General features: G+C 39.5%; 1 protein-coding gene across 3 annotated transcripts in view; it reads right to left on the reverse strand.

Annotated features, from left to right (window-relative positions):
- Positions 1–25,342, reverse strand: part of LOC124252905 (cell death abnormality protein 1-like) — a 242,250-nt gene that overhangs the window by 174,086 nt on the left and 42,822 nt on the right. The window contains exons 8-12 of one of the 3 annotated variants that reach the window (XM_046686585.1): positions 21,352–21,966; positions 19,203–19,317; positions 17,420–17,455; positions 14,885–14,898; positions 2,040–3,621 (exon numbers count right to left, since the gene is read on the reverse strand). The exons of 1 other annotated variant lie outside the window; for it this stretch is intronic. In XM_046686585.1, the coding sequence (XP_046542541.1) occupies positions 3,605–3,621; positions 14,885–14,898; positions 17,420–17,455; positions 19,203–19,317; positions 21,352–21,966 (797 nt within the window). In that variant the 3' untranslated portion in view covers positions 2,040–3,604. Of the gene's footprint in view, positions 1–2,039; positions 3,622–14,884; positions 14,899–17,419; positions 17,456–17,872; positions 17,946–19,202; positions 19,318–21,351; positions 21,967–25,342 lie in introns of those variants that run through there. One more of the 3 variants, XR_006892055.1, reaches the window with a different exon arrangement.

Consider the following 25,342-nt stretch of genomic DNA (forward strand, 5'->3'; position numbering starts at 1 on the left):
CCAACGCGTCGATTCTCGGGCCGTTGCCACTGTTTCATCATCTTGGCTCTTTTCACACTTGCAAAGTTCTTCAATTGTAACCGCGATGGGAATGTTTCAGGGCATACACAATTCTACCATAAATGTCAGCTTCGTTAATCGACAGTAGGCCTAACTTTACACGATCAAATCCTTATGGTCATCCTTGATTGGATCAGTATACGTAAGATTACATTAGGTGGAGAAGGGAGCATAAAATGGAATTCTTTCATTGTCATTGCGGTTCCAGTGTAATGTTACTCATCAAGTTTAATTTTAAAAATGACTGAATACATTTTGTTTTGTGTATTATATTGACTGTTATTCATTTCGAACATGACGTAACCTATCTAACCCATTACGTAATAGCGTAACCCTTCTTTTGTCGTTTCTCGTATCTGGGGCGACAGCGAACTTGACCACGAGAGGCTAACCGCATTGCAACACACGATCTCGCTACATTCAAAGAGCTCCTTGGAAATAGGTTTCTCACTACAAATTGTTTTACAATATCGATAAATAGTTTGGTTTGTTTAATTTCTGTGATTCATTGGAATGCAACATAGGCAAATTTTAGCGTTTAAAACCATTGAACAAACCAAACTATTTATCTTCTAATTCATTAATTACTATTTACGAACAGAATATGTCATAGCATAAAATTCTAAAACAAGCAATCTGTCATTCACGGTACATAGCTACAATTTATGATACAGATTAATTTCCCTTAAGTAGTTCAAAATGGTGGTCAGGTGGAGGAAATGTCCAAATTCGATGCATACGTGACAAAAAATTATGTCCGATGCAATTCCATATGTTGACTTATACCATACGTTCCCGACTTACTTCAGGTGAACATATAACTAAACTTAGCATGTTTATGACGGGTGCCACCGGTGGGGCAGGATACGCTCACCTCTTCGCGAACACCTGGTATCATCACTATTTCATTGTGATTCATAAACACTGTCATAGTATCGCATGGTGACAATCACTCGATTGTCTGGTTCAGACCCGATTTATTTACAAACAACATCATAAAGCTGTAATACTGCTGAAACAAATATCATGATATAGTCACAATTGTACAATCGACTCTGTTATTTGGCAGAGATTACTTATGAATGTGGAAAGGGTTTTGTCGCTTCTATTTGTAGTGGAATATTCGCATGTATATTTCCCTACGATGAACACACCCGTGTCTGTCTAAGTAGAAACGACAATACCCCTAAGAGGTCTCTGGTACAATTCTGACTACATCGTGAGTATGTGTTTGACGCCGCATTCAGCTGTGTTAGTAATAGTAATTGCCTGCTCACGGCGCTACGTACATTACTATCCCCGGTCATAGGACACTATCGTACTTTCTGATATTTTTTTCAACTCCCTGCGGAGCATACAGCCATGTTGCCTGTAAGGCGTAATGAACTAAACACTCATATATCCAGCACATCCTCACGGATACCCATTTTACAGCCGGGTGAACTGCGACAATGTAGTTTTCAGTATATTGTCCAAGGATACTACGCAAATGTGCCCACCTTGGGACCCGAACCTCCACGGGTGCATCCACCAGGGATCAAACCCGGGCCTTCAGCGTGATAGGCAGACGCCTTACCACTGCTCTATAGCGCTCCACATGAGCTGTACAGCTGCACGATGCAGTCTGTAAACAATCGAACTGAACCAGACAGTCCAGTGATTGACACCTGGAGATACGATGGAGCGTGTAGATGACACACCAGGAGCGTGTAGATGATAAAAAGTGGCACATAATTAGATGAGGCCAGGTGGGGACAAAGAACGACAAATACCACGGGTGATGAAGCCAATAAACAGGTGGGATTACGTTGTGAATACAAGCTGATAGGCTGCTATGAGTCTACAGTCTTATTCTTCGTAGGCTGGTGGTATGTAGTACCCTTAGTATCTTTTGTTCAAAGGTTGTGACGGCGAATTTCGATGGATTCAAAATGTTTTTCGTGAAGTCCTGATTCCTTGTGAAAAGCAAAACAACCATATAAATTAAACTATTTTTAATCTATCAAAAAACATAACTAAAGTAGCAAAACAACAAATGAAATGTATTAATGTTCAAAGGTAATACACATGCTATAACTTGAAATACAACTGTTTTAAAAAGCATAAGGCACAATTTTTGTTTATTTCAACGTTTAGCTTAAAAACGGTGTAATAATCTACATCGAGGCGTCGCGCAATAAACAAGAGGTTGTTATCGATAAAATCATTTCAGTAATCATGAGAACATTCGTATGCTTTCATCCATATCATAAACCCATGTCTCTGAAATGCTGCTTCCCTACACAGAATTTCACAGACCAAGTTCTCGTACATCTGAACATGGAGTTGTAACTCTGGTCATCAGTTCTAGAGACAACGAAACAGGGAATAAGGTTTCCCCTTAAGTTGCGGTGTACAAAGCTGAAAATTCCACAAGAAATGTCATTGATAATTTTAAAGATGATCATAAGGATAAGTATTTGATTTAAGTATTTAAGTACCTTTGCTTGACTCAGGAATGAAGATCATTCTTATTTATTTCGATCTTGAATCGCACATAAGTCGACTAATTAAAAGCAAATACAAAATCACATAGAAAGCATTATTTGAAAGCGTAAAGACATTGCAATAAAACGATATGGTTGAAATAGCACAAATAACATATCTGAATACAAAAAAATATGCACCGTGATAACACGTTATTGAATACAATATTTTCGTTACGGGAAGAACCCTGTGTTTGTGAATAACCATATTTGTTTAGGACAAAAACTTGAGATGAGCTGAAACACTGAGCCATATTTAATCACAATTGAACTTGGGAGCGCACATTTGGTAGACAACATTGCAGTTAGACAACAGTAAAATGAATCACTATAGTTGAACCTGAGGGGATAGGAGTCTCGATTGTGCCCATCTAACTCCTTCTTATCGAATTTGACCACTCTTTAGAACTGTCTGTTGGTTAATATTCCAAGTTGTTTCATAGTCCATAAATAATCCTGTGTAATTATTGTTAAAAAGTGACTTTTTAAAAGCATTTTGTGATGGATAGTTTACCTATGATATAGTTCATATGTACAAATGCGCTCAGATACTAAATTTTATACGAATCTATATGTTCAATTGTTGGCCAGTCATCATTGGTATCTGTTGAAGTTGTAATGTCACCTATGGCTGATTCTGTCATTTCTGATTTTAATCCAATATGAGTTTACATAGTTTCTTGCAAATTATATAATGTCATATCCTGAAATTATCTGCATACCTGTAAAATATATATTCCACAAATCCACTGAGATAGGAATTTGTGAGGTCGTCTCAACTGACTTGGGTTGACGCAGCTGATTACCGTGAGTTACAAGCCTTCTTGCCAGTAACTATCCCTACTTTGGGAATGTCAATTACTATCATTGGGCTCCGAGAAGACTCCTTCATACAGCAGAAAGAAGAATAGTCGATCAGGCAAGACAACTTGAGCTGAGAATAGTTTGCTGAGAGTAAATTACTGGTGTAAGGCAGTTTGTGGATTGACTGTTCAGCTTCAGTACGTTGTGTAGTCTGATCAACTGCGACGGAATTCTGTTAAAAACAAAACAAATACATGTATAGCTATGAGAAATGTCTACATAGGAACTCAAATCAATTGAATCTAATTAATGCAGGAGTCAGCATCTTTCCACCCCAGTATATCCAATTGTACCGCAGGGTTAAATTATACCAGCCTCCATCGCATTGGTTATAGTAAGGAGACACTTCACACTGCTCTGACATATACGATATGGATCCTACTCCTATTGCTAAAATTCAAACGCAGGAAATAACTCTGTTGCAATCAACAAGAGTCTATTGAAATGCGTGCTAACTACCCTTCTCATTTCCTCTCCACCTTAGACGCACAGGTATACTCTGAAGCAAAGGCTGCTTTGTTAGCGATACACTCTATCAATAGTTCTCAGTTTGTCCTACTTGCAGGCGATTAATAGAGGAAAGATGAATATCCAATTTTGGCAGATCAACAGCTTGTTTGTTTCGTTATTGTGTGCTTGGTTCCAAAGCAACAATGCAGTTAAAACTGCTATCACCTCTGATCGGTTGACATTGACGAAAGCAATACTTTTAACCGACAGACTGAATCGGTCTATTTGATTGCCGACACAGATAAACATATTGCCTTTGAGCAATCAGTCAATATAGGAAAGATGATATTTTAGATGATATATGGAAGATTATATTTTAGATCATCTTCTTACTTTCTTACCACATATTAAAGCAGAGTGTTTAAGGGCACTGGATCTGTTGAAAATTGTTTTTGTTCCAAATGTGGAGGAAAACAGTCAACCCTCCTTCACCCATACTGATCACTAATCCGTTCCAAAGTAAAGTATGGCTCCATTATGTATAATGGATTCTGCAAAAGCAGCCTGAAACGTTCAGATTCTGTCCACTCTGTCTTTCTCAACCTTTTCCCATTGAAAGTTTTCTGTTGATGCTGATGAGCTATCGCTTCCGTATACAATTATCTTTGCTGTACATCACTCTGCTGTACATATTCTCGAACGAGTCGAACCCTGTATGTGGCGGTGTGTTAAATCCTCTTTGAGAATAAGATTTGGTTGGTTGGTTGGGTAGCTGTTTATTGCACACAGCAATATTCCAGCTAAATGGCGGCGGTCTGTAAATAATCGAGTCTGGACCAGACAACCCAGTGATCAACAACATGAACGTCGATCTACGCAAGTCAGCGAGTCTGACCACCAAATCGCCTTAGTCACCTTTCACGGGAAGCATGGGTTACCAATTCTAACCTGGACGTTCACGGATCCTCGGAATATAAATTAAACCTTTCATTTCTACTCCATAATATATCCCCTTTACGCTTGCTTCTCTCCTTCTTGGCAATAGGTAAGGCCACTTGTGGATCTTACCTTATCTACATTAAGAAAACCTGAAGCCAGTCAGTTGTACTGCCAGCACTACCGTCAGTGGATCAACTGGATTAGTAACCTAGTAACTCTTCAATTTTACATCTGAATTAAAGACTATTATAAGAGCTATAGTACTTTACATAAACATTCCAAACAGGGAATGCATTATATTTTCAGACATTGTTGTCTTGGGCATTAAAACATTCGTGTCAAAATTTCCTGTTTGACATTCATTTTGTTTCCCTTGTGATGAGAGAACTACATACAAACATGTCCTGCTTGATTGTGTTCATATCCCAGCACAAGGGATCAATATTTCGAGGTTTCAACAATGAACACTTTAACAATATCATCCCTCAATTAATTCCTGTATGTTCAATTTTTAAACAATTGAATTGATTCATACGTTTTCATGTTTATTGTAATATTTTATAAATGAATAGATCTAGTGTTAATAAATAAGATCGTTAGTGGCTATCCCTTTGAGAGGGGTTGAAGTGATATTAAGTACTTGTCCCCATAAGAGTGTATGTAAATTCCACACAATTTGAAGTATTTCTAGTATTTCCAGGCAAACTGGACCTTTAAACGAAGTATATTTAACGTGGTTTCACACCGACTTATTGTGAATAAATTGTGGTGAACATATTTCTTCTCCGAATGTAAGTGTTAACTGTCAACAATGTGTATTTGTTAATAGTACCTTGAGTCCACCTTGATGCGGTATCCCCCTGTACAGTCTTAAAGTCATGGTAAAAACACTCACACTATCGCACCTTCTTCTGTATATCATTTGACCTTTCTACAAATTGTTATAGTTCTCATTACGACTCAAAATGTGTTTTTAACAATAGGCAGTGTGTGAGTGTGCAAAAACATGACATAATTCTGTTATGCTTCCCCCCTTTTGCAGCTGATCATTGATCACATGTCTATGACATTGAGCATGAATATGATGAGTTCATACCAATTTGGCACATAAATGCTTAACAATTTACCCTATTAAAACAGAGATGCAGTACTCTCATATGGTACTACATGCTTGCAGAAAGGAACATGGTTTTCATAAATAGTACGAGTGAATTGCAAACGAAATGAACTTCATTTAAATGCACCAGATAAGAGTACCAGTGAAAGAGTAGGAACAGCCTGTGCATGAGTATCCTAACCATGCCTGTACAACTATTTACTAAGTAACGTAACCATGCCTCAGAGAAAGTAGGATAAATGCAATAATACGTTTTGAGTACCTACAACTACAATGACTCTGACGAGAGTGCTCTGTCTCTGGACCTTGTCCTTTGAACTTCTCATAGAATGTGGCAAACACAATCACAAGATGTATGTAAAATCAGTTCATTGTGAGATATCATCTTATTTCGACCTTTGCTCCGAAATCAAGAGAAAGTAGCCTCAAAGGAAACGCAAATCAAATGGGGTATTTTTGCATGGAATGTACAAAATACTTTCTCAGGGAAGTACAGATTTAGTACTTTTGTTTGGTTGAGTCCCACCCGGGATTCGAGCATACACTATCAGAGTCAGGCACCTGCACACAAAGTCAGCCATCTAATCCACTCTGACAGAGCGGCAAGTCGGACAACTAATTGTCTAGATCACCGACTGTGTGTACCTCTCTGACAAGTGTAAATTCATATCTTTCGGACTTGGGAGCCGTTCCAATCTACGCAAAGTCCGTGATCAAGACTACCAGTTGTCCGACCTCCGTCTCTTCATAGGTCTCCATGAGGTTAATCAGCGTGAATAACCTACCTGTGGTGCCCTGTCACCGGACATGGCGCAAACTGAGCTCGCCTGAGAGCGAAATTGTAAGTTGCAAGACAGCAAAACACAATTATGCTTGCATGCTACGAGAGTGAAAGAGATTTCTTCAAGAGTTCTCCAACAGCCAACTAACACAATCAGACACCGTGTCTTCCATGAATATGAATATCGGACGACTGGCAAGAGATGGCTATTATGTGACATGATGGCAGTATCCAGTTCTTCATGTTGAGACAGTTGCATGGATCATTTGGTCCATATGATGGTAACGATGGTCATATGCCTCGTTACCTCGTCTCCATACGCCACATCGACGGCCGGTAAAGTGTAGAAGCTAGCGACATTCATCAGACAAATTATCCCCACAGCATGTCCTAAAGTTGCACCTGCACCACGCCAGACATTCCTGCCTGTGCCTGTCTGTGAGGAAGGGACGTCTGATCCCTCAGTCCAGCGGCCTTCAGCTTCCTTTTAATTGTACAGTAGAGGTTTGGACTCTCTATTGCCGGCGTATGTCTTTGGCATGGGGCATGGGATAGCATGTTGTCAGACGAACTAGGACTTTGTCATCACATCACGGTCATTGGTCATCCTCGGCCTTCGCCCGTATTGGCTGGGTGCTTGGTCACAAGTCGAGTAATACCCATGTGGTTAATGTTCAAATTAGCACTGATGTTGCAACAGGATATCTCTGCGTCATGCATGCTAAGAACTTACTGTCATGTTTTCTGTGAAAGACTACGTTCATTTTAGTACTGTCGCCTTATAAATAAGTTCAGAAAACTGTAGTGCATATACCGCAGTTATGAAAGTTATACCCTTGGCTTGGCGCCTGCGCAGTACGTGAACAGGCGACCCATAGCTTTTGAGACGTTATTTGAAGCACATGTTTTGCACGTGCGTTTCATAATGCTCAGGTATGATGGCCTGTTTAGATTCAAGTGGTGCCTTATTAATGCTCATATGTATTTTTCGAATTACAGGAAAATACATGCGACTTCGGCATTGCATTTGCTTTAACAGGGTATACGGAATAAGAAGTGAAAATGAGGATAAGTGTTAACAAAACCTCACACCCATTTATTATGAAGCTTTTCCCTGTTATTATATCATGACATTATCAACATATTTCCTATGGTGTCCTAAAGTGTCAGGAAGTGTCCTAGAGTTTCAGGGTTAATTGTAAATCCTATTTCGTTTTAATGTTCCTTTTCCGTTTTTATGTCCATTCCTAGTCCTATTTTTTATTGTTGTGATTTCATGCCATTCCATTGAACCATGTGCTCTGGTCCGCGAGGGGCGGTGGGGTAGCCTAGTGGTTAAAGCGTTGGCTCGTCACGCCGATGACCCGGGTTCGAATCTCCACATGGGTACAATGTGTGAAGCCCATTTCTGGTGTCCCCCGACGTGATGTTGCTGGAATATTGCTAAAAGCGGCGTAAAACTAAACTCAGTCAGTCAGTCAGTCAGTTAGTCAGTCACTCTGGTCCGCGATGAACCTTGTTCAATGTACTGTGCGTAAAAGTGATGTAATTAAACAGCTGTCAAACTGAATCAAATCATGGTCCCCCGAGGCGGAATTTGACAGCTTTCTGAGCCAAATTTCATCATAGTGTCGTGAGTATAACGAACTTACAGTACCTCACACACGCATGTTAAACATTATGAACTTTTGAACTGTTGAAATATAAACTATCGTGAACCTAGATTAATGAGAAGGTCTTCTAGAGAGAGGCGACCGCCTGATTATCTCTCAGATTATGAACTGAACGTATCAAACGTGCTTTCAGAACCGTGCGACCGTACTGTAGCAAAAAAATGTAGTGCCCATAAAATCAATTCAGGGGTCTCGTTGTGGAAGTGTACGAAGTCGACCAAGCAAAATTTCTATTTTCAGTCGTCTTTCGGCATGTTCAGTATTATCAGATGAGCAATTATCTCACGTTAAGCGAATTCAAAGTGAAAGGAAATTGCAAGGACTCATGATTAGGCAAAAGGTGGACGAACTTGCTGATGAAAAGATAAATCAGCTTGATGATGAAGCCATTAAAGCACCAGAGACTACTCGTCGTGTTCTCAAATAAGGGAGAAATTACAAACAGAAATTTGTCGTACTCGTGAACTTAGACAAGCCCAAGATGAATTGAACGAGGCTAGTATGATAGAAGCAATGTTGATATCAACTACGTCCACACCACTTCATCGGCTCCGATGACATCATTCCCTTCTACCTTTACTTCCCAAACCTCCAGTGCCATACCTGCGAGTGCTACGACACAGATGATGACTAATATCCTCACTACGTCCAGCACACATACCCGACCTACAGTTTAAGTAAGCCTGCCTTCCTCGGCGCCGCCCCAATTACCCCTACCACCCAGAGGACATGTCCAATCCACATAACGGCTTTCTGTCCAGAGTGGTTTCACCCGGCAAACTACTGCCCATCATGTTAACTCAACTTGTGATGACCAACCTACTGACTGCACCGACACCAACGACACCTCCCGGTCTCTCATTTCTTCCTCATTTGGTCTACGAAGACCAAGTTTACCACCATTTGATACTCATAATGAGACGGATTTCAGACTATTGAAGATGTCATTTGAAAACCCCATTGACTGTCTCTTTCATTTGAGTGAGAAGTACAGGTATCAAATATTGATGGACCACCTTGGTTGTAATGCCAAGAAACTAGCCTGTGCCTATCTGAGTCACGCCACACCACATATTATGGCCCTAAATGAGACATATGGTCGACCTCGCCAGCTGGTTTGGGGAACTCTATATTGTTCTTGCCCTTTGTGGAATCAGGCGACCATGCTGCTCTAGACAACTTCGCCCTCTCAGTGCAATCTCTTGTGGGCATGTTAACATATATTGAAGGTGAATCAAGTGTGGAGTTGAGATTGGATCTCATGCTGACAAGTTAAAGACAAAACTGCCCTCTCATTTCCAGACTTTATTGAGTACTGTCTCAATAACGGTATTCTTAACCATGTAGCACAATGTACCTTCACTTTGATACATCTGAACACTTGGCTCCAGCCTAACTCCAGAGATAGTCGCATTGCCGAGCAGGCTGTCAGCTCTGTAAAGTCTGATACTCGATCCCAGATGAACCTTGACCGCGGATCCAGACCTACACAACGACCAAACCATCCTGTCTCTCTCAACACTGTAACCATGTCCAGTCATGCAAGATCTGAACCTGCTGTTCCTACAGGTGGGAAAGCAACCTACAAGTCCTACTGTGCCTTCTGTAACAGCGACCATCATCACATCAGTTTCTGTAACAGTTTCAAGAGATTGAAGGTTGATGAAGTTATCCCCTGGATAAGGGACAAGAAAAGGTGTTGGAAGTGTGTGAGATCTCATTCACCTAATGACTATAATCTCAAGAAGCCCTGCAACATTTGCCAAAAGATGCATCTAACCATCTTACATGACACCGTCCAACAAAGTTCAACTCAGTCATATTTTATGAACCAGTCACCTCTCTACCTCGACCAGCCCTCTCAATCCTACAGAGTGGTCCTGAAAGTTGTGCCAGTCATCTTGAGTGAGCCTAGTGGACAAAACTCTTGAAACCTATGCAGTATTGGATGATGGATCAATGAGGACAATGATCATGATGCCCGCTGTCAGACAACTTGATCTTAACACTGAACCAGGTGACATTCTACTGACTACGATCCGCAGTGAGCCATTCAACTGTGTTTGACATTCTGTAAACCTTACTATCTCACCTCTAGATGATCCTCACCGCAAGTACTCAATTAGCAAAGCCTTCGCTCTGAGTATTCCTACCCAGTCAAATCCCTCCAGAGGGAATATGCTCATCTGCAAGATGCTGTTCTGCATAACATTCATGAGGCAAAGCCCTTGATCCTGATCGGTTCTGACGATGCAGATCTGATATTATCACGACCACCTATCTGATTTGGCCCATCAAATTCACCAGTGGCTGCCTGTACTAAGTTTGGATGGACCCTCCAAGGCTAGCACAAAGACATTACCTCAGCAAACCGTGACTGCTGTCTCCTGACTTCGGTTCCGAACCCTTCTTTTCAACTTATGAATGACGTTGTGAAACTGTGGAAGGCTGAGGTGATTTCCTTCATATCCAAATCTGTGACCCCCTCCAAGCTAGACGGTTTTGCAGTGAAGATCTCGGAATCAAAGACTGTGAAGGTCAGTGATGGGGAAACCAACCATTATGTCACTCCGCTGCTGAGGATGTCAGATTGCTCTCCTCTTTATGCTGGAAAAGAATCTGTAATGTGAAATTTTCGCTCTGTGGAGAAACGTCTCTGCCGTGATCCAGATTAGGTTGATACCCACAACCAGAAGATCCAAGAACTTGTAGACAAAGATTATGTGCAGATCATCAGTGAAAGTGAAGCTGCTTCAACCACGGAATCATGGTTCATTTCTCCGACAGCATGAAAAGTACCGCCTGGTCTTTAACTGCTCATATGGGTATTCTGGACAGGCCCTGAACAATCACCTGCTTCCTGGACGAAACCTCTGTTCCCCGTTGCTCGGAGTCCTCATGCAATTTCGACAGAAGTCAGTTGCCATATCAGGAGATATCCAAGCAATGTTTCATCAGGTACGATTACTGCCTGAAGACAGATGTCTGTTGCGTTTCCTATGGTGCAACCTCCAGAGGGACCGTAACCAGACATTTATGAATGGAAAGAGTTACCATTTGGGACAACCTGCAGTCCACGCTGCGCAACCTTTGCTCTGAGGAAACAGGCCCTTGACAACCGAACCGAGTATCCAGAAGTTGTTCAATCGATTCTCCAATCCTTTTATGTAGACAACTGCCTGGAAAGTGTTTCCAACGTTACTGAAGCCTAGGAACTTATTGTCAAAATTAGAAAAACCCTCGCCAGTGGAGGATTCAACAAGCGTCAGTGAGCCAGTAACAGCGAAGAGGTCATCAGAGATCTTCCAACTGATGCTAAGTCAGAGCTGTGAGCTGTGGCTTGCACAAGAGAATGAAGACCCGAAGGAATCCACCCTCGGTCTCGGTAGGAACTGTGTTGAAGATGAGATCTCTTACAAGTACTGGCCAATCTCATACCCTCAGCTGACAATGAAAGTTGTCTACAGGATCCATGCCAGCCAGTATGATCCACTTGGCTATCACTCGCCATACCTTTTTCCAGAGCCAAAGTACTGTTCCAAGACCTCTTGATCAAGAAATGTCAATGGTATGAACCGATAAAACCTGGTCAGATTCTACAAGACTGGAACACTTGGAAATCAGAACTCTGGGAAATGTCCAATATTCATCTCCCGAGATGTTACCACACCCGATATATTAAAGCTGCCAATCTGCAGTTGCACATCTTTTGTGACGCCTCTGAGAAGGTGTATGGAGCTGTGGCTTATCTGAGAATTGAGGATGAAGTTGGCCACAGCAATGTTGCCTTCGTGTCAGCTCAGAGTCGAGTTGCTCCAAAGACGTGTCTCTCCATTCCGCGCCTTGAACTCTCTGTCGCATTACTAGGCGCTCAACTGACTGAAACTTTGACCAATGAGTTAACTCTACCAATCACTAGTGTTTCTCTGTGGAGTGACTCAACAACTGTTCTCTCCTGGTTCAAGTCAGATTCCTGCAGGTACAAAGTATTTGTGGGCACTAGAGTGGCAGAGATTCAAAACATGACTGAAGATCACAGCTGGAGATATGTTAATACCAGAGACAATCCCGCTGATGACATCACCCGTGGGCTCACATTGAGTGAAGTGTCTTCTACAAACACTAGATGGTGGACACAAACCCCAAATGAACTGAAGAGGACCTTCTGTGGTATAGCTACCATGTTGTCTGATATGTTGTCTCATGAAAACTGGGACTCCGCCGTTGACTCACTCAGATCCAAAATGTGTACCTCTGATGGGGCGGATGCTCCAGACCTTGCCACCCGTGACCTTGAGATTGAACTGTTTCACAAGATACAGAAAGATTCCTTCCCTGGGGAGTTCACTGCACTCTCAACTGGGAAGCCTCTCAGTTCCTCCAGCAGACTGATGCAACTGAGTCCGGAGTATGAGCCAGAAACAGGTCTTATTCGAGTAGCAGGAAGGTTGAGAAACTCACGTGACATTCCCTCTGAACTTATGCATCCAATTGTTTTGGATCCTAAACACCCTCTCATTAAGCTCTAGATCAAACACAATGACGTGAAGCTTCATCATTATGGCTCTGAACGCTGAACTGCGAAGACGGTTCTTGATTCTCCGTGTGAGAGAAGCTGTAAAACGTCACCAGAGGCAGTGTTATGACTGCCAGCGCTGGAAAGCCAATTCTGAAGTTCCAAAGATGGATGATCTGCCTCCTGCGAGACTACGGTTCTTCAAGCCTCCTTTCTATTCCACCGGAGTAGACTGTTTGGGGCTAAAGGACATCTAAATTGGCTGCCAAAGAGAGAAACGACTCGGAGTGATCTTTAAGTGTCTCACAACCAGAGCCGTTCATCTGGATCTGCTGGAATCCATGGACACGGATGCATTTCTGATGGCTCTTCGTCGTTTCATCTCCCGAAGAGGTAAACCCCTTGAAATCCTGTCTGACTGTGGAACGAACTTCAAAGGCGGTGAAAGGGAACTGTCTGAGGCAAATTCAAATTCAAATTCAATCCACCATATTCTCCTCATTTTGATGGTACTTGGGAACGAGAAATCAGATATGTGAAACATGGGCTTTGTACTGTTCTAGGTCTTGAAGCAGTGCACAGGAACACTTTACGGACTGTGTTGATTAAAGTTGAGGCATTACTGAACTCTAACCCCCCTGGCTGTGTATCCAGTGATGTCTCCGATGTCAACCCTGTTACTCCCTTCTCACTGCTGATTGGGAAGCCAGATCCTTCCCTTCCCCAATTGGCCTACCCTGCAGAGCAGAGACTAGGGAAGAGCCGCTGGCGACACTGCCAGACTGTAGCTGATCAGTTCTGGAAGAAGTTTATGGTACAAAGATGGACTTGAACTCAAAGTTGGAAACCCTGATCTGATCGCTGATAGCCAACAGGTCCGAGGACATTGGCCTGTTGGAAGGATTGTTGAAGTCTTCCCTAGCCCTGATTTCAGAATCCAGTCTGCTGTTTGGGGGAGACAAGTACCACAGACCAGTGACCAAGCTGGTGCTGCTGCCAGAATTGCCATGATTGACTGTAATTTCTGTGTGCAAATTTATTCCATAACTTTGGGGGCGGCTGTCCTAAAGTGTCAGGAAGTGTCGTAGAGTTTCAGGGTTCCTTTTTCGTTTTAATGTCCATTCCTAGTCCTATGTTTTATTGTTGTGATTCCATGCCATTCCACTAAACCATGTGCTCTGGTCCGCGATGAACCTTGTTCGATGTACTGTGCGTAAAAGTGATGTAATTAAACAGCTGTCAAACTGAATCAAATCGAATAGTGCCTTCTATTCAAGACATATGGGATCAAATTATTCACATTTTATGTACAATTTGCGTTTCTTTTGCGGTTAAGTATGGATATTTTGCATTTACTTGGTGAAAAGTAAAGCGAATTTCATAGAAATGTGTTTTGAAGAGGTGACTGAAACACAAAATCACAGACATGCGCTGTCATTAAACCTATCACGGTCAAAAGAATTAATTTCGTTTGTAAACGTCAAGTTCACTTGAAAAATGTGCTTATCTGTGTCACGTGGATGTGTCAAATGGTTTCATGGCCAGCTTAATTCATGCACAAATGGTTTCGTTAAATGGTATATTCAGTCTCAACGTTATAGCGCCAGAGGTTTCTATAATCCAGGCTACAGCATGGTCAAACGGTAACATTGTAAATGCGCCCTCAAATGCACATTATGCCATTTATAATGTCTAAGAAAATACAAATAGCTTGACAATACCACTAATAACGTATTTTGTTGCTGAATCAGCAAATGTAAAAAGTAATCGGAATTATGTATGCGTATTATTTACTATACATTTGGTGAAGCCGTTTATACAAAATATATTTGTACAAAATTGACCGCGTCTGACACCAAGCTAAGACCTACGGTCCCTGAACCTTTGGTTCTTTGTTTCACATTAGAATATACATGATTTCTGTTTCTTTCTGTTATTTCGGTTTTTATAAATACTTACCAGCCCGGGCTAACCTGAAAAGAGAAATGAAAATGTTGTTGGTTAATGATAAATATTGATTTTAAGATTTCTGTAATACCACTGGAGTAGATTTTTGAGCACGAACAATATTTGAACAGTCAAGCCGAATGTGTTGTGGTCATTGCTTTCAACTCGCTATCATTGTTAGGGAAAATTGAAAGATATAACGTCATGTGTTCATACCCTTGCCGACTGCTTGTTGGGGAACAGTAGCCAAGCTTTATCAGATGGCCTGTCTTCAATCTGAACAACATAGCCTGGACAAGATAAGCCAGTATTTCAATGTTCCATCTTGTCATTTTCCGACATCACTGGGCACACCAGTCAACAAAGACTGTTCTAATGACAAGTAAAGACTAAGAAAGAATGACAATATATGGATGAACGACTTTTTTTATTACAGGGAGAGCGACGTTTCGGTGTAGGTTCTAACCCCATTGTCAAGCAAGTGATGAACAGAATGAGGAATATATACAGCATGAGGAAATGTATGTACAGTACAATTGAGGATTAGGACTGCAATGGCATATCACTACAATATTGACACTTTTCACTATTTGTTACGAGGGAGGAGTGCACAGAGAGAAACAGCCAGGTATGCGAGAAGAACGTGCACAAGTGCCTACAAAGTTATTGATTCCTTTACCTGTGAAGGGGCTGTATCAAAACCAGTGAAAATAGAAAATCATGATTTATGAAAAAAAGAACTTGTTCGGAATGCTATTAGGAGGTTATATGGCCAAAATAAATTCCTTTCTTTGCGTGTTTTAAAAAAAAAACACATGGACACTGAACATTCCCATGTAACATCCACACATCAGTTATGGTTATTGCTCCACAAATTTGGGTTCCGTTATAAAAGGATTAGTGGGGAGAATAGACGTGTTCTCTGTGAACGATCCGACATTATTCGCTTACCTAACAGCTACTTGGGAAAAAACGTAACGAAGGTTTCGAATCTGTTTATTTTACTGAATGAAACGTGAGTGAATGCCAGTCGCAGCGCAGGTACCCAATGGGTTGCCAGCACAAGCCCTCGTGTCTTTGCGAGGATTACATTTTAAAACATATTATCTTTTGAGATGACACCCGACTCGAAATGCTTGCTTCGACCACACACCCCGTTTTGTGCGGATATATTGTCATCAATTTGTGTCAAGATCGTTCAGTTGAGAGTCAAAATCGGTTTTCAATCGACTTGCAGAAATAACATTAAAGAATTGGTAGGTGTCATGTGTGGTGGTGCTCGATAGGCCAATCGTCCATGATTACGTTTACATTAAGTTTTAACTGATTGCATGCGATGGTAGCGTAGTGATCGGCAAAGTAGGCGAGTGGGGTGCAACAAAGTGTCTGGCCTTGTCATGATGTATTGTACTGTGAAGCATTTCGAGTCGGGGATCATCTCAAATTTTAATATATTTTTAAAAAATCTGTAATCCTCGCAAAGACACGAGGGCCTGTGGTTGCCAGTACATCATCAGAAACATGCGCATGGAAACTCCCACTTGGCAAGGGTGAGTGTTTGATTGTGTTACATGTCGGATGTAAAAGTCGGGGTTTTTACCTGGTTGTTCCCTTGCATTTCAATCAAATCCAAAGACAATCGTGACTATCACACCGAGATGAACGGTGATGTGATTTTAGAATGGCTACAAAAACAGCTTGTTCCCTTCTTGCCTCCCAAAGGCCATGGACAAGCTCCGTACCACAGTGTTCAGGACCCTGATACAAAAGCACCAGTCTCAAACAGCAGGAAGTGGGATATGTTAGCATTCCATTAAAGGCAACAACACTTTTTGTACGGAATTATGAACGCAAATAAATATAACCCCGTGTATAAGGTTGACCAATACTTAAAGAACCATGGTCATGAAGTGCTTCGTCTTCCCCCCTACCATTGTGACCTTAACCCAATAGAGCTGGTCTGGGGTATCATCAAGTCCAAAGTGGGAATAAATAACACCACCTTCAAACTTGGTGATGTACAGAAACAGGTACATCAATCCACCAGTTAAGTCTCGCAAGAAACATGGCAGAGATGTGTTGCAAAGGTGGAAAAGGATATTGAAACTAAATACTGGCAAGAGAGTGGCTTAGCCACCATTAAACCAGTCATCGTCAGAGTGGACTCTGACAGCAGTTGTTCAGAATAAGAGTTGGATTCAGACGATCCCTCTCATGATGATTTTGAAACGTCCCCCGCCAAACGATTGCGGGCGTCTCCATCCTAACTCACACCTGGCTGTTCCTCTCTTTGTACTCCTCCCTCGTAACTAATAGTGAAAAGTGTCAATATTTAAAACAACTTTTTTATTTTTAGAGTTAGTCTGATGTTTTTATTATGATCAACGTTTCATTGAGTATTATATGTTTCCAAGTTAGATTGCAATTCATTGGTCCGCTTTTGAGCCAAACGGACTGTACTTGGAAACGTATCTTATAGTGGTATCTACTGTACCGTAGGTGCATGAATGTTACTGAAAGGGACTGATGCAAAAAAATGAATACTACCTATAGTCGTCTTGGCTCGCAGATCTCCGAAGGGCTCTGAAAGTATATAATAACAAAAAATTTGGTTTCATATGGCTACAAAACAGTTCTTTCCCAAACAAAATCAGCTTTAGAAGTAAACAAATACAAGCTGAACAGACGCTAATCATCCTTTATACATAGTGTGGTCACTGACATCCCAAGTCTTTCCAATAATTCTCAATATATATCTCTGGATTTTCTATTCTAACTTAAGACCTTGAAAACTGATTCAGGACAATTTTGTTGTCGGGCAACAGCAGTCCAGGCATACCGGATAACCTCTAAATAACAGAGTCGAGACAAGAAAGAGAGTGAAGCATAGCAATATTGCATTTTGTCAGGTACGATATCACTGAGTCTATTCAACCAATAGAAGTGTCGTATGACATGAATGAATAATAATTCCACATAAGGACAAACTTGCAGGTCAGTGATAGCCAGGTATATTCTTTATCACTCTACATCTACACAATTGCATCGTTCACGTTTCAACGCCCCTGCCTTTCTGGAAGAAAATATTCAAATGTAGTGTGGATTTTCACAGAATTGTAGTGTACAATAATCCGCCCAGCATATAATCATAATGTGTATACTAAATAATGTTTAATTAACAAAATATTCCAAAGGGATATTCATAAGATTCCTTGTTAGGGGTATTCTCGGGGTTCATTCTCAGGACGTGGACAACCTGAAATTTTGCATTTGCAGGACGTGGACAGACGGTGTAGCTTTGATGTCGTCTGTTGTGTTTGTAAGGGATTAACTAGTCGGGAAGTGTTAAAATGTGAATTGTTTATCCGGAATTGTTAAGGTTTTGTTCACACTGGTAAGCAAGTGACTATGAAAGGTGAGTGAGTTCACTCAGAAATTGTTTTCAGTGTTGATTGATTTCATAAAATATGTTCACTCCGATAAGTATACACCGAGGTATGGGGTTCACACAAGAGAGATAATGTTCAAACATTACATTTAGAATTTTGTAAAAAACTACTGGGTGTAAAGAATTCAACCTGTAGTTTTATGATTTATGCCGAACTCGGAAGCTATCCTCTTCAATGCAAAAGAATGTTTAATTTGATAAAATATTGGTTAAAACGTTTAGGAACTGATAACTGTATCCTAAGGGTCTGCTATGAATATCTTTAAAATGATTGGGAATCGCGTTCTGTAAAAATTGGGCTTATCAGGTTAAATCAATTTTGACATCTATTGGTTATTCTGTCTATTGTCTGGCGTTAATTAGCTCAGTAGCTCATTCGTACGAAGTGGACACTTTTTTCTGGACTTTGTTTTTACACGACACAGGGTATCCACGTCCCTTGTTATTTGTATTTCTAACTTCTAACTCCCCTTCAAAGTTTCAAAGAAAAAAGTATCATGTATAGTGGCCATCCACCGGTGTAAAATTGTTATCGTCTGTTAGATATAATTCAAGATTAATAGACATTTATTGAGAACTACAGAACATATAATTTAAAACCATGTCTCATTGCGATATGATGCACGTATGCGGGACGCATATATGCGCATTATGCATTTAGGTGGTGCATTTAGTTGATGTCCATGATAGTGAAAATAATACCAATGGCAATTATGTTGAAACTGCATTTATGACTTTCTTCATGCAAGTCCACGTGGGTGGATGTACTATCTGAGAAACAGTTTAGTTATAATGTGTCAAAACAAATGGTTGGATGTGCACAGCGTTAGAGTTTAGAGTCATCCAAGACAACAGAACCAGCCCCCTTCGTTACCAACTTACATGATGTTAAGGCAAAGACTTGTCACAGCGATCAACAGCACAGCGCTACATAGTCCAAGGGTAGAGTTAATTCTGGCCTCCATGCCATTGTCTGTACATGCCGGATCTTTCTTAGCTGCAGGATACACGTAAACAATTGGAGTAATTCGTATTCCCCTGGGAAAGGGGTAACATGCATAATGCCACGGTAGTATTTATATCACTACAGTAGTACTCTTAACACTACAGTAACATGCTTAACTCTACAGTTTATTCATAACACTGAAGAAATATTCACAAGCCTACAGTAATATTCATGACACTACAGTAATATTTATAACACTACAGTTATATTCTTAACACTGCAGTAACATTCATAACACTCCAGTAATAATTATAACACTACAGTAATATTCATAACACTCCACTTCATAATATTTATAACACCGCAGTAATATTCATACACTACAGTAATATTCATACACTACAGTAATATTTATAACACTACAGTAATATTCATACACTACAGTAATATTTATAACACTACAGTAATATTCATACACTACAGTAATATTTATAACACTACAGTAATATTCATACACTACAGTAATATTCATACACTACAGTAATATTTATAACACTACAGTAATATTCATACACTACAGTAATATTTATAACACTACAGTAATATTCATACACTACAGTAATATTCATAACACTACAGTAATATTCATACACTACAGTAATATTTATAACACTACAGTAATATTCATAACACTACAGTAATGTTTATAACATTACAGCAATATTTATAACACCGCAGTAATATTCATAATACTACAGTAATATTTATAACACTACAGTATTATTTATAACACAACAGTAACATGTATAACACTACAGTAATACTTTCATAACACGTCAGTATTATTTTCATAACACTACAGTAATATTTTCATAACACTACAGTAATATTTATAACACTACAGTAATATTCATAATACTACAGTAATATTTATAACACTACAGTAATATTTTCATAACACTACAGTAATATTTTCATAACACTACAGTAATATTTTCATAACACTACCTATGCAGGTAGCAAAAGTAATGTAAGTCCACATGGGCCTTAGTATGGTGATCTGCCTTCAGTTGTTGGCGATCTAGAGCCCATTTTTACATTGTATTATCCTCTTTAATTGCATTGTTTTAGCTTTGTTCGCTAGTTTTATATTCATATCTGTGATTATCTAGTATTTTTACTGTCCTTCGTCGGCAGGTTTTTATAGCATCTATGTATATTATATTTCAATGTCAAATGTTCTCGTCACGATATGGCTGAAATACTGCCGATGTGACGTTACATATTAACTCACTCACTCACTCATAACACTACAGTAATATTTTCATAACACTACAGTAATATTTATAACGCTACAGTAATATTTTCTTAACACTACAGTAATATTTATAACACTACAGTAATATTCATACACTACAGTAATATTTATAACACTACAGTAATATTTTCATAACACTACAGTAATATTTTCATAACACTACAGTAATATTTTCATAACACTACAATACTATTTTCACACTGCAGTATCTACAGTAATATTTATAACACTACAGTAATATTTATAACACTACAGTAATATTTATAACACTACAGTAATATGTATAACACTGCAGTATCTACAGTAATATTTATAACACTCCAGTAATATTTATAACACTGCAGTAGTATTTATAACACTACAGTAATATTTATAACATTACAGTAATATTTATAACACTCCAGTAATGTTTATAACACTGCAGTATCTACAGTAATATTTATAACACTCCAGTAGTATTTATAACACTACAGTAACATACAAGGAAAACATTCGCACAGAAACATACATTTTTCATCAAATATATATGAGGCCTGCGACCCAATTCCTCATTTATTGTATTGAAGACAGTGCATTACATCACTGTCAGTGGTTTGTGCTTACAAGACCCACCTCGGGATCGTTTCTTTATCTATGTATTATCTCGTCTTTTTATGCTTTTTAATCTTCTTGCTAAAGCATAGAGTTGTCTATGTGTATCCAGACTATTTAAGAATACTTGAAAATGTTATTAGATATTAAATTAAGTATGAAACTGAAATACTTACAATCAGTATGAGATGGTAACTCGCACAGCGTGCATCCCGAACTGCACCTGAACATTTCATCTTCTTCCCTTGATAGACATTCGTGTGAACAGTGATGCTGACAGTCGTCGCCGAATAACCCTTTCCGGCATTTAATACATTGTCCACTCTCTTGGTGACATGACTCATACCTCGGTTTACATGACTTACTGCATAACTTGCCGTACCGACCATCCATACATTTGTCTTGTGAGCAGTTTCCCTGTATACCACATGCATAGCCGTTACACTTATCAACACACGAGTGTTGGCAGCTTGTTCCATACAAGTGACCCTCACAAAGTGTACAGTTTTCACAAACCATACGCTTACAACGTAGACAGCCTTCAGGACAAGGTATCCTACATGCAGGGTAACAGAAGCCATCAACACATCCCTCTGTACACATTGTCTTTCCTGTGTGGTTGTCCACAAAACACCTGCCATTTGAACAGGTCTCCTGACATGGATGCTGACAGTATATATCAGCATAGCCTGGTTCACACCCGTCAGTACATTTTCCGTCTTCATCACACTTTCCAAACAGACAGTTTTTGCAATTCGGAGATGCTAGAATTGAAGCGAGGTAAACTGCAACTGAAATAGCACATAGAAATACAGATGAAAAATATTTAGAAAGATATCCACAAGTAACTCAGATGTTCACGGAGATAATTATCATCCCACACTCACCATATGCTCTAAATATAATCATGCAAATGGAAGCGACAAAACCCTTTCCACATTCATAAGAAATCTCTGCTAAACACAGAGTCTATCGCACAAGTGAGTGAGTGAGTGAGTTATTATTTAACGTCACATCGGCAATATTTCAGCCATATCGTGACGAGAACATTGGATATTGAAATAAAATATATGTATATTATAAAACACCTGCCGACGAAGGACAGTAAACCAACTAGAGTAGCACAAATATACATGTAAAACTAGTAATTGAATCTAAAACATTTTAACTATAGGGGACAACACAATATAAAAATGGGCTATAGATCGCCAACAACTGAAGGTAGATCACCATGTTAGGAGCCATGGGGACTTACATTACTTTTGCTACCTGCATGCATCCTAGCTGGATTTACACCATCCCTTCAGCTGCTAGCGATTATAGGAAAATTTAGCCAACAGTTAAAATAACAACAATACTACGTTTAAAATGTGATAATTTATATTTTACTTTGAAAGTTTTGGGACTTACGTACCCTCCCAGGAGGACAATAATTTTACGCTACGTCAACCCCCTTTGAGGGTACAGCCACTAACAATCTCAGTGACTAATTTAAATTACCAATAATAAAATATTTATCTATTTACAAATCAGTTAACAAATCTAATTCTTTTAAAAATTCAACTATTAAATGATAATTAACATTATAAAAAAGATCCTTCAATGTTTTGACATTAAAATACTTATCCCTTGTGATGGAATATTCAACACAGTCAAGCAAGACATGCTTGACCGTGATTCTCTCATCACAAGGGATACAAAACGGAGGATCCTCACCTTTCAATAGGTACTCATGAGTATATCTTGTGTGGCCAATACGACATCGTCGTATGATGACCTCTTCAAATCTGGACTGACAACCCAAGTAGGTGTAACCGATAGTTGGTTTGATTGCATGTAATTTATTAATACCTACTTGGGTGTCCCACTTCTTTTGCATTAGATCGCGGATGTAAGTTCTAATGTTGGCTTTATAATCAGAGTATGGGATAAGAAGTGGTGTCACAGATTTGTTGAGTGCTGCCTTGGCAGCAAAATCGGCCATTATATTCCCAGAAATGCAAACGTGGCTGGGTAACCAACAGAGGACGATGTCATATTGGCCAGTAGCAAGATCATTATATAATTCTATAATTTCTATTAAAAGTGGATGTTTGCAAGAAATATTTTTAATAGCCTGAAGGCAAGAAAGAGAGTCAGAAAATATGATATATTGTTTATATTTAGGGTGTCTATTTATATATTTAAGAGCTGTTAGTATTGCGTTTGCTTCTGCTGTGAAAATTGAACTGTCATTGGGTAATCTGGAAGAGATTGTTTTGGACCCAATGACAGTGGCACAAGCAACCGCGCCACCATCCTTGGACCCATCTGTAAATAAGGATTTATATGTGTTATATGTACTTTTTAATTGATTATATTCTTGTTTATATAGTAAGTCATTAGTTGCTGATTTTTTAAATTAAGTGAGTGTTAGGTCGACTTGTGGCCTAACCAATTGCCAAGGTGGAGAAGAAAGAAGACGGGAAGGAGCTATATTTTCCAGCTCAATGCCGGCAGCAGCAATAAATGGCTTAATTCTTAGCCCAAGAGGCGGAACAAGAGAAGATGTTTTGTTATACAAATCCTCATAAAGAGGATTAAAGACACAGTTAAATGCATGATTAGACTCGTTAGAATATAATTTTGTAATATATTGTAATGATAATTTTATACGGCGTTGGTTAAGAGAAGGTTCATCTGCCTCAACGTAAAGACTGTCAACAGGAGAAGTTCTGAATGACCCAAGACAAAGTCTCAGACCTTGATGGTGGACTGAATCTAAGAGTTTTAGGTTGCTTTTACAGGCTCCACCATATACGATGGAGCCATAATCAAGCTTCGAGCGGACAAGTGATCTGTAAAGGTGTAGGAGCGTAGCTTGATCCCCTTCCCACCTTGAATTAGACACGACTTTCAATAAATCGAGTGCCTTCAGGCATTTAGTTCTGAGAGATTTGATATGCGGAAGAAAAGTTAAATGGGAGTCGAAAATGAGACCTAAGAACTTGGCATCTTTTACAACCTTGATGGGAATGCCATTTAAAAACAGTTCTGGGTCTTTATGTGGTTTATATTTACGGCAGAAATGTATGCAATTAGTTTTTGATTTAGAAAATTTAAAGCCGTTCTCAAGACACCATTTATTTATTTTGTTCAAACACAACTGTAGTTGCCGTTCAATAGTATGCATATTCTTACCACGACAAGAAATGTTAAAATCATCCACAAAAAGTGATCCATCAATTGAATCATTTAAAACCTTAGATAAACTGTTGATCTTAATACTAAACAATGTGACAGACAAAATACTGCCTTGAGGGACACCCTGATCCTGATTATAATGGTCAGACAGGGTTGAACCCACTCGGACTTGAAATTGCCTGTCTGATAAAAACTGTGATATAAAAAGAGGTAAACGACCCCTTAAACCAAAATCATGTAAATCCTTTAAAATGCCATGCTTCCAGGTGGTATCGTATGCTTTCTCGAGATCAAAGAATATCGATACTGCATGTTGTTTATTTATTATTGCATTTTTAACAAAGGATTCTAAACGTACCAAATGATCAATGGTACTACGATTTTTCCTGAAACCACATTGAATATTTCTTATGAGATTATTGGTTTCAAGATACCATGTTAATCGATTATTAACTATTCGTTCCATTGTTTTACAGACGCAACTCGTTAAAGAGATTGGTCTGTAATAAGACGGATCAGTATGATCCTTGCCAGGTTTTGGAATGGGGACTACAATGGCATGACGCCACGAAGTTGGAAAATTCCCTGAATTCCATATCGTATCAAAAATAGTTAGAAGCGTTTCCAAACATGTTTCCGGTAAATGCTTCAAGAGCTGATAGTGTATATTATCAGCCCCCGTTGCAGTATCATGAGCTTGTTCAAGGGCAGTATGGAGCTCATGTAACGAAAATAATTCGTTATAGTCTTCACCATTGTCCGAGTTGAAATTTATTTTTTTCTTCTCCTGTTGTTTCTGGTATTTCTGAAACTCAGGGACGAAATTCGATGATGGCGAATGCTTGGCGAGAGTGTCACCAAGCTTATTGACAATGTCAGCCTTATCTGTCAATAAATTGTCACCATCCTTCAGATGCTGGACAGTAGATCTGGAACCTTTGCCCTTTATTCTTTGGATCATGTTCCACACTTTTGACATTGGTG

The sequence above is a fragment of the Haliotis rubra genome, unplaced genomic scaffold (genome assembly GCF_003918875.1).
Source record: "Haliotis rubra isolate DU_JTF1 unplaced genomic scaffold, ASM391887v1 Scf529, whole genome shotgun sequence".
In the NCBI taxonomy this organism is placed as follows: Eukaryota; Metazoa; Mollusca; class Gastropoda; order Lepetellida; family Haliotidae; genus Haliotis; species Haliotis rubra.